At 34.3% G+C, this 16,351-nt stretch overlaps 1 protein-coding gene across 1 annotated transcript in view; it reads left to right on the top strand.

The window, feature by feature from the left end:
- Window positions 1–3,534, top strand: part of cdk14 (cyclin dependent kinase 14) — a 138,131-nt gene extending 134,597 nt beyond the window's left edge. The window contains exon 14 of the mRNA XM_079429288.1: window positions 3,388–3,534. Within this exon, the coding sequence (XP_079285414.1) occupies window positions 3,388–3,503 (116 nt within the window). The 3' untranslated portion in view covers window positions 3,504–3,534. The remainder of the gene's footprint in view (window positions 1–3,387) is intronic.
- The last annotated feature ends 12,817 nt before the right edge of the window (window positions 3,535–16,351 follow it).

The raw sequence follows: 16,351 nt of genomic DNA, 5'->3' as shown, positions 1-16,351 counted from the left end.
TATTTACACTCCATAAAAAATCTGCATTTATTTATTTATATAAGTGTACAGTGTGTACTGTGTACAGTATGCAGTAGACAGATTGTTAGTATTCTATTGTGAACAGAGTCTCTGTGTCCTTCCTTCACTGTCAGTGTCTCCTGCCCTCCTTCATCAGTGTTTTACTCTCTCTGTCTCGGTGTTTCACATGCTGTCTTACAGACGTGTGTCTGGAGCTGAACACCAAACGCTGCTCAATTTGAGCTCATTGTGATGATGCTGATGCTAATTCACTCAGATTCATGTGTTTCTGCTGCATCACGCTCTTCAGAAAGAGCTTCACTTTCCCTGGAGACCAGCAGACTGACACGCTTTCCTGATTTACCAAACCCAAATACTCTGGAATTGGTTACTGTCAGCAGTGAGGAACTCTGGATTCTGATTGGTCGATGCACAGTTTTCAAATTGTTACAAAGTTTCAAATGAGCAGCATTTCAAAGAGTCAGAACAGAAACAAAGAAAGAAACCGGTCAAGCAAATCTGATGAAAAAGAGTAAAAAATCTTCATTTGTGATGATATTAAACATAATGAAAAACAGGATAAATACTGAAGGTGTGAAGACACGTGACGCTACCAGCACTCATAAGTTTACTGCATACTACACAGTATTTAGTGCATACTAATGATTAAAAACAGTATGCAGTCAACATTTGAGCAGATGTTTCCTACATAGTTGTCATGTGCCATGCTAATTGCATGTTTAATTCTTTATGTTGCTTTTTTTACTTCCAAAATTTGTTAGATTTTTATGTAAAATTATTGTTTGGGAGTCCAATCAAATAATGGTTCAGAATTTTTTTTCAGATATTTTAGTGAATACATGTGCATTTCTGGTATGTAATATTACTGGAGATTGAATGTAGAAACACTGTAAACCTTCTGTGTTTTATTATTCTTTCATGCATCCACTTCTAAATCTCACAATTCTGACTTTTTTATAAGAAATCTAAATTTATTTCTTGCTCTTGGAATTTTGAGTTTTTCCTTACACTTTTTTTATTTGTATTGCGCAATAATGAATTTTTACATCTATAAGTTTTCCTAAGAACAAAATAATTTAGATTTGGATTAATCTAAATTTAAATTTTACAATTATGTCTTATTTTTATCAGAATTCTAATTTCTCAGAGTTTAAATCTTGCAATTTTGATATTTCTCACAATTCAATTTTTTTTCTCTGTATTTTGGGTTTACATCTTGCAATTCAGTTTTTTTTTTTTCCTGACAAATAAAAAAAGGTAATTGTGACTCTTTATCTCACAATTCTGCCTTTTTTTGCATATATTATGAGTTTATGCATTGCATTTTTTTTCTCTGAATTCTGACTTTGTCTCATAGTTCTTTTCCGGCACAGAAGCAACTTTCAATCTCACTATTTAGGCTTTTTTGCACAATTGCATGTTTATATCTCACAATTCATGTGTTTATGAGGGGGATAAAACTGAATTGTGAGATAGAAATTGCAATGACCTTTTTTGTTGCTTCATTCCATTGTAGAAACAATCTTTCATACATTTGTGTTGAAAACCCATAGAAACATGGAGCCGCTGCTGATGATTCAGGTCATTCAGGCTGGCTGTGGTCTTTAGAGCAGCTCAAGGCTCTCTGCCGTGTCTAATATGACATGTATCTATAATCCAGACGTCAGACCCCCATAGAGGACGCTGACGGCCGCTGATCTGGCCTCCATTAGCAGGCAACACCGCTGTAGCACAGACACGTTTGGTTCACATCAGAAAACAGGCGTCTGCGTTAGACAAGCGTCTGGCGAGTCGTTTGAATGCGAGAATGAGGTTTTTAATTTGCCAGATTAGGAGCGGCAGCTGAATTAATCCTGTTATCAGCTCACAGCAGGCCGTGAGGGAGGGAGGGAGGAGGGGGCGGGGCTCCGGCGAGGAGGCGGAGCTCTGACACACAGCGCAGAGCTGCTTTTGAAGCAGAAGAATGAAGGGAAATTAATTCTGTTGTTTCATATTCGCTTGCAGTTCTATCACAAAAGAGAGCGGCTGCTGCTGGGGGAGGACGCACCGTAATTAACATTTCAGCTCTGGCTTTGATTGATACAGCAAATACTGCAGCATTTATGGCATTATTATATGAAATTTAATGCAAGTGCTGATGCGTTTATTTATTATGGTTTTATATTTTTATTAGTGATGTTTAAGTCAAGCGTCAATTTTACTGTTGGTCATATTTCTTGGTAAGAAACCACTTAGAAAAGGTCATTCCTATATTTTCTTTCTACATATTCAACATTTCTCTATATATTTATTTTATGTATTATATTCTATATTGTTTATGTTTATATTCAGTATATTTATATTATATTATATATATATATATATATATATATATATATATGTGTGTATATAAATGCTGTCAAACGATTAATCGCATCCAAAATAATAATAATAAGTTATTAATAATAAGTTTTTATTCACATAGTATATGTGTGTGTTCTGTGTATATTTATTATGTATATATAAATACACACACACACAGTATATATTTTGAAAATATTTACATGTGTATATAATTATATTAATATAATTTATATTATATATAAATATATTTAATATATAAATATAACATATTTTTCTTAAATATATACATGCATGGGTGTGTATTTATATATGCATAATAAATATACACAGTACACACACATATACTATGTGAATAAAAACTTTTATTTTGGATGCGATTAATCACGATTAATCATTTGACAGCACTTATATATATATATATATATATATATATATGTGTATACGCGCACACACACACACATAGTATGAGTACGTGTCATGTGTGTGTTTATATTTATATATATATACATATATATATAAAGTGTAATAATATATTTTTCTTCAACATTATCTACATCTCTATCTATTAGTTTTTTATATAATTTTATATATTATTGCACACACATATATAATTTATTTGTATATTTTTCTTCAAAATACTCTATATCCCTTTATATATTTATACAATACAATAAAACATTATAATAATTAAACCCCATATGAATTTTTAATAATAACATAAGCTTAAAAATGCGCTTCTGTAGACAACATATATCAAGTACTAATCTATGTATTATTTGAAATCCCTACAGATTCTTTGTTCATTATTAGAGTTTTGTATTGAATATATTATAAAAGTGCATTATATATTTCTGGAATTATGAATTGCATAGTTATAGATGTATTAATTTTCAACTGTATTTTTCTTGTCATCATCATAATTTAATAGTTTTCCTTCCTTGTCTTTCACATGATGATGTGATAGTTTCCCCCAGAAGGTTTTTGATGAAGACTGACGGACTGAATGTGTCCTTTGTTTTTCAGTGTCTTCAATCTTCACCGTTCCCACCGTTAAGTTACAGTCTGAGTCTGGCGACAGCATCCAGGTGTGCAGTAAGACCAACAGTCACGGCAAAGCCACATCAAACAGCAAACACTGACCCCGACGAGCCGCCGCCGGGAGCCAAACAGGTACGACACGTCTGACGGTCTCTGCTGGTGTTCGCTGTAGCACTAGTGTGTGGTTTACTGCGTACTGCACACTACTTAGTGCATACTCTTGATTAAAAACAGTATGCAGTCAACATTTCAACAGATGTTTGCTACATAGTCCTCACGTGACCTTTTCTAATAGCATGTTTAATTCTTTATTTTGCTTTTCAATCAATTTAATCACATTTTTTTGTGTAAAATTACCTTTTTGTAGTCCAATCAAAAAATAAATCAAGAACCAGCGTTTTGAGAGAGATTTTGTTTTGTTTTTCAAATATTTAAGTGAATTTTGAGTACATGTACACATGCATGTTTTGAAAGAAGTCTCTTCATGGCTGCATTTATGTGATTTAAAAATGCAGTAAATACACAAAAAAATTGGAAATATTATTTTAATTATAAGCTGTTTTCTATATAAATATCTGTTAAACTGTAATTTATTTCTGTGATGTGTGGCTTAATTTTTAGCATCATTACTCCAGTCTTCAGTGTCACATATACATGGACTTAATATTGGCAATCATCCGCTGCGTTCCTTAGATATATCAGTATTGGTCATTGGTAAAGCAATGCACTAGTCTGCTGTTCCAGACACCCAGCATGACTGGATTCACTCCTGCAGGTCAGCGGAGGCGTTTTCATTGTCCAGAAAGAGGTTGTATTTGCATGTAATATGTGGTGTGGCCGAGCACATCTCCTGTGGCTGGATGAAGCTCATAATGGAGGGAGAGAGGCGCTTCTGCAGGGATTAGCAGCCCAATTACAGGCAGGTGCGGCAGGAGATTTACGTCTGAACCGCAGGGGAACCCCAAACACACAGAATAATGACACCAGCAACTCATCAGAGTCATTTCAGGGGTTTACACGCAGCAGCTGGACCGAACCAGAGACCTGCGCTTCACATGCTGAGCGATGCAGTGGTTGCAGATGATGGGCAAAAGTTTGGAATGATTAGGATTTTTTAATGTTTCTGAAAGAAGTCTCTTCTTCACACCAAGGCTGCATTTATTTGATCAAAAAATACAGTAAAAATTGTGAAATATTATTATAATATAAAACAGCTGTTTTCTATGTGAATATCTGTTCAACTGTAATTTATTTCTGTGATCAAAGCTGAATTTTCAGCATCATTATCAGTGTCACATGATCCTTCAGAAATCATTCTGATTGGTTGATTTTGCTGCTCAGTTGTCATTCATTTGTTCTGGTGATCAAATATTAATAATGGTTCTTATTATAATCAGTGATGAAAACAAATTCAATCAATTATGAAAACAAATTTTCAAGCATATAATTGCATGAAAAGATATTTGTTAGGAGTAAAATTATATTTTGAGCCTATTTTTAGGACCATTTAAAAATTTTAGGCTTGATTTTCTTTATGCAAAATATAATGTCTTTAATTTGGGGGAAAAGTCACTTTTAAAGATGAATCTCGTTATATTCCATACAAAATATCAAAGCAAGTGGGGTTTATTTTTTATTATTTATTTATTTTTCAATTGTAAAATTTCAAATAAAAAAAAAATTAAATGAAAAGACGCTTTGAATAGATAGTTCAAAAGAACAGAATTTATTTGAAATGGAAATCTTTTGTAACATAAATGTCTTTACTGTCACTTTTGATCAATTTAATGCTGAATAAAAGTATTATTATTATTTTTATTTATTTATTGAAGAGTTGCTTATAATGGTTTCCACAAACATATGCATCAGCACAACTGTTTTCAACATTGATAATAATCAGAAATGTTTCTTGAGCAGCAAATCAGCCTATTTTCTCAGATTGTAATTGACCTTTTATTTGTTCAATAAGTTTCCTGTCATTAGACTGGTTTAAAAATCATAGTTTCCACTTAAAACAAGTCTTCTCAGCAGTGATCAGCTCTTTAACATGTTCATGAAGTGCAGGAATGAAAGTGAAGTGTTTTTCTTGTCAGCATGCAGATGTTGTGTGTGTGTGAGTGTGTGTGTGTGTGATAGAGGTGTCGTGCTGCTCAGAAGGGAAGTCGCCCGCTGCGAGAGCATGTCCTTCCCTCCACTGCATTCATATTGAAATCACAGGCTTTGTGCTCGGCCGTCTCAACCTGACAGGCTCCTGGAGCTCCGAGACGCTCCTCTAATCCACACACGTCTGATTGAGCAGCGATGCACAACTCTCACACATTAGATGAAGTATTTTTACACTAAAGTCTAAATTTCATTGTATTACATGCAAAATATCAAAGTAAGTGGGAATTATTTTATTGAGTTAATTTTTCCATCTTTGAGATGGAAATATAAATATATATTAAGATGAAGACAAATATTTTGAGCCTATTTTAGGACCATTTAAAATTTTTACACTTCATTCTTCATTGATTTTGGGGAAAAATGTAACTCTTAAAAATGTCTAAATGTCATTATATTACTTGTAAAATATTAAAGCAAATTTCAAGCAAAACATTGAATGAAATATATATTTTTAGCCTATTTTAAGACCATAAAAAAAAAAAATCCTCATTTTTTTATGCAAAATATATGAGTTTAATTTTGGGAAAAAGTTCACCCTTAAAAATGAAACTTATTATATTAAATACAAAATATCAAAGCAAGCAGTATTTTATTATTTTTTTTTGTTTTCAAATGTCAAGCAAAACATTTAAAGAAAAGATGTTTGTTTGAAGTAAAAGGATAGATATAGTTTAAAGTGCCTATTTTAGGACCATTTAATTTTTTTATGTGAAATATCTTCTTTGAGAAAAGTATTTTATTTATTTTATTTTATTTTTTCAGTTTTCACATTTCAAACAAAATATGCAATGAAAAGATGTTTGTTTAGAGTAAAAAAATGCATATACTTTAAAATAAAATAAACAAAAAATATTTGAACCATTTACCATTTTTAGGCTTCATTTTCCTTTTGTAAAATATAATTTCTTATTTTTTATCTTTTGATTTCGGGGTGTGGTATGATCTGGATGTGTTTTTGACAGGCTTCATCCATTAGTATGTGTGCTTCGAGTTTCCCAGCACTTTTTCAGGCCGCTGTATGTTTGTGAGAGGAGAAGAGTCCAGCAAGAGCTGCGGTTGTGTATTATTCATCAGAAGTGCTGTTTCTCAGGAAATCCCCAGCAGGCCTTTGTGCCGCTTTGAGAGCCGCTATTGAGCAGAGATGAAGCTTCAGCCGTCACAGACTGAACGATACGCCTCTCTCACACAAACCACACAATACCGTCAGAGAGCAGGGTCAGCGGATCAAATTGGGGTCAGAAAAGATAGAAAAAGACTGGATGATCTATAGCTCTCTCTTTCTTTGTAGACCGAAAAGCCGTAGTTAATGTTAAAATGTGTGATTTAGTGAAGGCTGTGCTGTCTGGAGAGGTAGATGTATTCATAAAGTTGAAGTTTCTGAGAGTTCTGGCAGTCGTGCTGCTGATGCAAGAAGCCACCGATCAGCTGCAATGGCTTTGCATGTCATTAGCATATATTAAGAGCCCAAAGGTGACTGATATGGATTGTGTTGTGGAGAGTCTGTTTTGGACAGCATGTCTTTGTTACCGGATGATTTTACATTATTCATGTGGTGTCATCAGTATTATGACTGTATATGTAATATGGAAAATCGCGTTTGGTCTCATACTGTATCGCTTATCTTGTCAGTGTCTGCACTTGCTTGGCCATTTTTTGTGATAAACAGGAAAGTGGGTTCAGCTGAATTCTAATAGGGATTTGTTAGACGGGTATTAAAAAAGCGGCAGCCGTCGTGTAAAGTCCTCCTCGTGTGAAGACCGAAGAGTGTAAAGACCATCGACTCTACCGTGCGACTCCACCGGACAGGGACACCGGTAGAGGACATAAGTATCGATTTTTAATTATCCTCATTCCTACTACTTGTTTCACTTCTGTTTTAGTTTATATAACCTATTCTTACTGTGTGTTTCCAGATCAATACTATCACTACCACTCGCAAGCCACGCATCACACACTGTAGACGGCGCAATCCTATCAACCTGCGCACTTTGCCTGCTAATACATTACTTTCTTTTTCTATTGGTCTCTGGAATTGTCAGTCTGCTGTTAACAAAGCTGATTTCATTACTAGTCATTCAAGGTTAAACCTCATGGCCCTGACAGAGACCTGGATCAAACCAGAAGACAATGTTACACCTGCAGCACTCTCCAATAATTTCTCCTTTTCCCACACCCCCCGTTTGACTGGAAGAGGTGGAGGTACTGGTCTGCTCATCTCTAATAATTGGACATTTACTCCTTTACCTTCTCTGAGTATCAACAGCTCTTTTGAATCACATTCGGTTACTATTACCTACCCTCTAAAAATCCATTTTGTAGTTGTTTATCATCCTCCAGGATTACTAGGTTGTGACAAGGCACTTTAATTCTTAATTTAAATAACTGCCTTGATGAATTTATAATCGCTCCAATGAATTGTGTATATATAGATAACATTTGCCCCAACTAATATGGCGGTTATATTAGTCCGGGCGGGAATACCGGAAGGATGACGTAACCGTTCAGAAAGTTGAAAAGAGATGGCGGTGGGCTTGAATAGAGAGAGTTGTTTGGAAGAACGAATGGCCGTGTTTGTTGTTTTTCGCGACGAAAAGTTGATTGCGTCGGCGATTTACTTGGCCTGAGGGATTAAAGGTTTCCTGACAGTGTCTGCAACTGGAACATATTATGTGCGTCCATGGTTTGTGTCAGAGCAAATACAGCGTTAACTGAAATCCCAGTCCTTGTAAGTGAAGAAACGGTGCACCGGAGAATCTTCAGTCTGTGTCTGGAAGTTCTTGGTTTTGCCATTGTTGGAGTATCAAGGAAGTGAATTTTAGCCTTCAGAATAAAGTTCTACAACATTGCGAATGGAGACAATACCATGGACGTGAGTAAAGCGAGCTTTTCTGAGATACTGTGGAATCATAAGAGACTGAGTTGATTGGACTCTTAATGAATGTGGACGCCGTGGTGTGTGAGTAACCAATATCCACTCTTGTTGTCTTATGGAGACCTATGACTTTGACTCTTACTTTTCTCCTCTTAAAAGACTTGGCTAGTGGTAAAATGCTGATGTAATGTGTTTTGATGATGTGTTATGAAGATGATGATGGTGATGTTGTGTTTATATTTTTGTGTGGACATTGTTCTAAATGAATTGTGATTTGGTGGTGTGATGGAATGATACCCAAATATTGTAAATACACTGGGAAGACACTGCAATACTAGATATTTTGTTATGTTGGGTTTTCTTGATGTTTACTCTTGCAAAATTTAAGGGTGCATGATATATAAGAAGTGAAGTAGTGTGTGCATGTATCCTTTGTTCACTTCCCTTATGACTTGTTTTGACCTGACTAAGTACTGATTTTTAGAAGGGAACAAACCTTAACTATTTTGACAGAGTATTTATACCTGTCTGGCACCCCAGCAAAGATTTAAAGGGAAAGTGTTACAAGGTAACTTTGTGGAAGAATTAGATTTATTGCTCTCAACCTTTCCTGAGGATGGTACTCCCTTTGTCTTACTTGGAGACTTCAGGATCCACCTAGATAAACCTCAGGCTGCAGACTTCCACACTCTGCTTGCCTCTTTTGTTCTCAAGAGAGTGCTAACTACGGCTACTCACAAATCAGGGAACCAACTGTACCTTATTTACACACGACACTGCTCCACTGATCATGTGCTGGTTACTCCACTACACACCTCAGATCACTTCCTCCTCACTCTTAACCTCAACATGATTCCTGACACATCACATACCCCTCCACATGTCACTTTTCGACGTAACTTGCGTTCACTCTCACCCTCCCGGCTATCTGCTGTGGTTTCATCTTCACTTCCTCCCCCTAAACAGTTATCCTCTCTTGATGCTAACAGTGCTACTGATACTTTCTGTTCCACTCTGACGTCTTGTTTAAATACTTTCTGCCCCTTATCTTCCAAGTCAGCCCGTACCACCCCTTCTGCCCCTTGGCTATCTGATGTTCTCCAAAAACATCGTTCTAAACTCAGGGCTGCAGAAAGGGTATGGTGCAAATCACAAAATCCTACTGACCTTAATTTATATCGATCACTCCTCTCTGACTTCTCTGCTAATGTTTCCACTGCTAAAAGGACATACTATCATGACAAAATTAACAATTCGCCTAACTCTCGCATGCTCTTTAAAACATTTTCCTCCCTCCTTTGTCCTCCCCCTCCTTCATCATCCCTAACAGCTGATGACTTTGCCACATTCTTCATTAATAAAATTACAAACCTCACTGCACAATTTTCCACACCAAAATCTATCAAACACATCTTACCAGCAAACATACACTCGTTCACATCCTTCTCTCCACTCTCTGAGGCAGAAGTCTCTAAACTCATCCTTTCCAGTCATCCTACTACCTGTCCGCTTGATCCTATTCCATCTCATCTACTTCAAGCCATTTCTCCTGCAGTTGTACCTGCACTCACTCACATCGTTAACACATCCCTTCACACTGGAATCTTTCCCTCAGCATTTAAACAGGCTCGTATAACTCGTATAACTTCTTAAAAAACCCACTCTTAACCCAACTCTTTTAAGGAACTATAGACCGGTTACCCTTCTTCCTTTCATTGCAAAAACACTTGAACGAGTTGTGTTCAACCAAGTCTCTGTCTTTCTCACACAGAACAACCTCCTGGACAGTAAGCAATCTGGCTTCAGAAGTGGACATTCGACCGAAACTGCCTTGCTTTCTGTTGTTGAAGCCCTAAGACTTGCAAGAGCGGCTTCCAAATCTTCATTACTTATCTTGCTGGATCTGTCTGCTGCTTTTGATACAGTCAACCATCAGATCCTCTTGTCAACCCTATTGAGAAAGGGCATCTCAGGAACCGCACTCCAGTGGTTTGAGTCTTACCTCTCTGATAGGTCCTTCAAAGTATCTTGGAGAGGTGAGGTATCCAAGTCGCAACATCTAGCTACTGGGGTGCCTCAGGGCTCAGTTCTTGGACCACTTCTCTTTTCTGTCTATAAGGCATCACTAGGTTCTGTCATTCAGAAACATGGCTTTTCATATCACTGCTATGCTGATGACACTCAAATCTACCTCTCATTCCATCCTGATGATCCGACGATAGCTGCTCGCATCTCAATGTGTCTAACAGACATTTCTTGCTGGATGATGGACCATCACCTTCAACTCAACCTAGCTAAGACAGAACTGCTTGTAGTTTCAGCTAACCCATCGCTTCATCACAATCTCACCTTCCAGTTAGGCTCATCTACCATTACTCCTTCAAAAACAGACAGAAACCTTGGAGTTGTGATTGATGATAAGCTGAATTTCTCAGACCACATTGCTAAAACTGCCCGGTCCTGCAGATTTGCATTATACAATATTAAGAAGATCAGGCCCTTTCTCTCTGAACATGCAACACAACTCCTTGTTCAGGCTCTTGTTCTGTCCAGACTTGACTATTGCAATGCTCTCTTGGCAGGTCTTCCAGCCAATTCTATTAAACCTCTACAATTAATCCAAAATGCCGCTGCAAGATTAATCTTTAATGAGCCGAAAAGAACGCACGTCACGCCTCTGTTCATCAATTTGCACTGGCTACCAATAGCTGCTCGCATTAAATTCAAGGCATTAATGTTTGTCTACAGAACCACCACTGGCTCTGCACCCCTTTACCTAAATTCATTACTTCAGACTTATATGCCTCTAGATGCTTGCGTTCTTCAAGTGAACGACGCATTATTGTACCATCCCAAAGACACACAAAAACACTTTCACAGACTTTTTCATGAACTGTTCCCATCTGGTGGAATGACCTGCCCAACTCAATCCGAGCAGCTGAATCCTTACCCATCTTCAAGAAACGGCTAAAAACTCATCTGTTCCATCTTTATTTGACCCTCTAACTCTAGCACTCTCTATTCTAATTTTATTTTATCTATGTCTTTTTATTTTAAAAAAAGTTAAATAAATAATAATAATAATAATAATTATCTGTACTGCGTTAGGCTAACCAAGACTTGCTATAGCACTTGCACGTTGTCGCTCTTTTGTTGGTTTTGATTGCTTCTTATGTCCTCATTTGTAAGTCGTTTTGGATAAAAGCGTCTGCTAAATGACTAAATAAATAAAATAAAGAAATATGTGCCACGTGTAAAGTCTTTACACTGCAGTAGATGTGTTTGTGTGGATGTGAGCGGACACGGCTGATTTACAGTGTTTACATGGAAGAATGCATTTGATTTGTAAAGTATGGGTTTATTTACAAATATAATAATATGTTATATATAAGTGTAAATATAAAATATATATTATATTGTATATTTTACATATATTTGAATTTAATATAATAGGAGTTTTAAATTATATTATACATTAAAATAAAATAGAGAATATAATACATATATTAACATTGAGCAGAGTTTTTTTATTTTATTTATGATGTTATATTAATTTCAATGGATTATTAATTTAAATATAATGTATATTATATATTTAAAATAGAATTTAAAATAATTTTAATATATATTTTATATTTCACAAGTAGAATATCATCGTTGAGGTTTCATTTAGTTTTAATATTTTATTATTTTCATACTTAATTTTCTATTTATTTGTATAAATATATTATATATTTATTTGAAGATATAGTATTTATTTGTATATTAATATATATATAATATAATATAATATAATTTTATAGTGTTTATGCATGCATATTTTTAAATATATTTTATAATGTAATTAAAAAAATATATAATATTTTAAAACATAATATTAGCATTGAATGGTTTTTAAATGTATTATATTTATATTTATTTTATTTTATTTTTTTAATTATATAATGTATAATTTTTAAAAACAACATGCTTTTTTATATATATATATATATAATATAATATGATCATTGAGTTGATGTGTGGTATGATTTGATCACTGTGAGTGTTTCAGTGACTGATTCTCTGTGTGCGTGTGTGTGTGTGTGTGTGTGTGTTAGTGTGTGTGTTAGTGTGTGAGTCTGGTGGTTCGCGGCGTCTCTTTGGGTCCAGGTTGGCAGTGGTTTGACTGGGTCAGTTGGCACGAGTCGCAGGCCTGCAGCTCCACTGACTCTTTGAAGATAATCACCACAGACAGACGACCAGTGTGTACAGCAGCCAGCTGTTTATCACACACACACACTCGCTCGACTGGCAGTCAACACCTCAAAGTGTGTGTGTGTGTGTGGCACAGGAGCAGCACAACACACACATCATAAGGTCAAAGACTGATGGACGGCAGCAGATTGATTCTGATTGGCTTTCAGAGAGTTAGTTAACATCAGTCCATCTGAAAACACTCTTTGTTCATGTGGAGGATGATAGTGAGGCCTGTAGAGGAGCAACTCATCACTGGATCTGACAGCGTTTGAGAGATTCATCTGTCATATATCTGAGAGTGAAGTGAGTGAGTCTGGAAGGTTTTATACACTCATTTCACTCTGGTACCTTATAAACTCAGCTTTGTTTCATATTTGCGTTCACATTTAATTGTTTGGCAGTAGTGTTGGGCGGAGCTAGATTTTATCCGTTTAGAGTTTGATTGGATGATGTAAATGATCTGTTCTATTATTGGTTCTTCTGGACTCTGAATCAAGAGTTTGGATGAGAGACTCACTCAAGCGAGTGTTAAAGTGATTTATCCAGAGACTGACCTCAGCGCAGTGAAAACACTTCAGTAACAGAGCGGCTATTTAAGGAAAAACAAGAATGATTTATCATGAGAAAGCTCTTTCTCAACTCACTTTGGACATTTAGATTCCTGGTTTATGCTGCACACAGATGCACGCCACCATGAGATCATAATAATGAGTAATAATGAAAGCTTCTTTCTTTTATACATAATAAATATACACAGCACACCCACATATATTACATAAACAAAAACTTTTATTTTGGATGCGATTAATCAATCGTTTGACAGGACTAGAAAGAATATAAATATTAATTATATAAATATGACATAAATATATAACATATATACAATTTGTTTTACAAGTATATAATAAATACATTAAATAAAAGATAAAATAAATGTATACATTTAATTTAATCAATAAATAATATATTTAAAACCCAATAAAAAGCATATATGTATGTATATATATGTGTATATATATATATATATATATATAAATATATATATATATATATATATATATATATATATATATATATATATATATATATATATATATATATATATATATATATAATATTATTATTATTATTATTATTATTTAGTCATTTAACAGACACTTTTATCCAAAGCAACTTACAAATGAGGACAACAGAAGCAATCAATTGTAGTAATAAAACTTTATAAATACTACCTATACACATTTTAAAAATAAAGAAAATAAATAAAAATAACAAATGCATACAACAAAATTTCAAAACTTAACATTTAAATGAAAAAATAAAAATAAAGCTAAAAACAATTCAAAATATTAAAGAACAAAAGGTATAAGAGTATAATAATGATTCTAACATAACACTAAGCCAAACACCAAAAAAACAACAACTATATATATATATATATATATATGTACAACCACACACAGATACATACACACACACACACACACACACACACACACACACACACACACACACACACACACACACACACACATACACACACACACACACACACACACATACATACACACACACACACACACACACACACACACACACACACACACACACACACACACACACACACACACACACACACACATACATACATACATACATACATACATGCATACATATGTATACATACACATTTATAAATAAAAAAAATAAATAAATAAAAAATAATAAAAAAAAATATATAATATATATATATATATATATCATTTAATTTCCATTTAGTTTGTTTGTCAAATTAAATAAAACTCAAACTTAATAAAAGACCTATACAGACATAATAAATTCAGACATTATTTAACTAAAATTAAAATAGATAACAAATACAAGACAGTATAGTTTATCAGTAATCCTAAGAAATAACACTGAGCCAAACACACATGCTAAAAACAACAACTTACACATAGTAAGAAATGGTTATAAAAACTGAAACAGAAGTGAAACAAGTAGTAGAAAAGAGTGATAAAAAGTGATTCTTATATTCTTTGCCGGTGGAGTCACACGGTAGAGTCGATGGTCTTTACACTCTTCGGTCTTCACACGAGGAGGCCTTTACATGACAACTGCCGGTAAACTAAGCTTTTTTATACCCATCTAACAAAATACTAATCGAATTTAGCTGGACACACTTTCCTTATTTTTCCACAACAAATGGCCAAGCAAGCGCAGACACTGACAAGATACGAGAGACAGAACGAGACCAAACGTCTATATATATATATTTAGTTATTTTATATATTATGTATTTTATATTTTTTAAATAAGTGTAATATATATTGTTGCAGTGTAATATATGCTATATATGTTGCTATATTACACTGCTGTTCAGCACCAGTTTTTCTCTCATTATCTCTTTTCTCTCTGTCCGTACGCTGTGCTTTTCTCCAGTGAGTGTGCAGCGGTGTGTGATTGGCAGGTGAAGGGATTCGATCTGATGAGCCTGAGGGTCAGAAAGCCAGTTAGCTGGATTCAATGGAGGGAAAGAAGAAAATCGCACAAGGAAGAGAAGCAGGAGAGGTGTGTGTGTGTGTGTGTGTGTGTGTGGGAGGGGTGTTTCCTGCAGGCAGGTGTTTCCCTCACATACACACACACACACACACAGAGGAGCTGCGCTGCTTGATTTCATGTGTAATGTGTTGGTCACCAGAGGCACTAATGATATGTGTGGAGGAGGATGGGGGCGGAGCTCTGAATGGCTCATTAGCATAAGCTCCTTTCACTCCTCGGCCTCCAGTGTCAGTGTGTTTCTCTGTTTCTCAGCCTAGAAGAACAGCTTGATAGCATGAGCCAAAAATGTGGTGATTTATCTGTCCTGATGCTGATTTACACAGTTTACTATGGTAAAATCACTGTAACATACAGCCTCAGGTGACTTTGTGATTATACTCAGTGACGAACACCATGGAGCGTTAGCATTGACTAAAAATAAAACCACAAAAATGTCATTACTAGAAACAAAATGTGTGTGTGTGTGTGTGTAATTCTTTAAAACATATTTTATGTCTAAATGTCATATCTAAAAGGATTTAAAATTTTTGTTTAGTTGAAGTACTAAATTAACTAAAACTGAATAAACTAAAATTAAAAACTAAAACTTAATAAAAGCTATATAGATTTTTTAAATTAATAAAAATGACAAAAACACATCAAAATTACTAAAACCGCAATTAAAAATAAATAGAAGACAAAATATAAAAATAAAATCCAATTGAAAATATTATACACACACACACACACACACACACACATATATATATATATATAAAGTAATTATTCTATTAAAAATTAAAATACTACATGTATGAATAAAAATATGTATTGTTATTAAGCAAAATATTATTAGTAGATGTATATCCGTATTATGTACATATGAAGAGTTTATTCGGAAAAACAAATAACTCTGTTTTTATATATATATATATATATATATATATATATATATATATATATATATAATGTCAAAAATCATGTTTTTTATGATGTTATGTTTTTATTGTTTTTTGTTATCTGTTTTTGCAAATGAACTCTTCATATATACATCCATTAAATTTAATTTATTACAAAGAAATTAAAACATTATGTATATAAAATATGTAATATTTAATAAATTAAAAACTTTTA

The sequence above is a fragment of the Barbus barbus genome (genome assembly GCF_936440315.1).
Source record: "Barbus barbus genome assembly, chromosome: 12".
Taxonomy (NCBI): domain Eukaryota; kingdom Metazoa; phylum Chordata; class Actinopteri; order Cypriniformes; family Cyprinidae; genus Barbus; species Barbus barbus.
The sequence above is the reverse complement of the archived record's forward strand: the minus strand, read 5'-3'. Positions and strand labels throughout refer to the sequence as shown.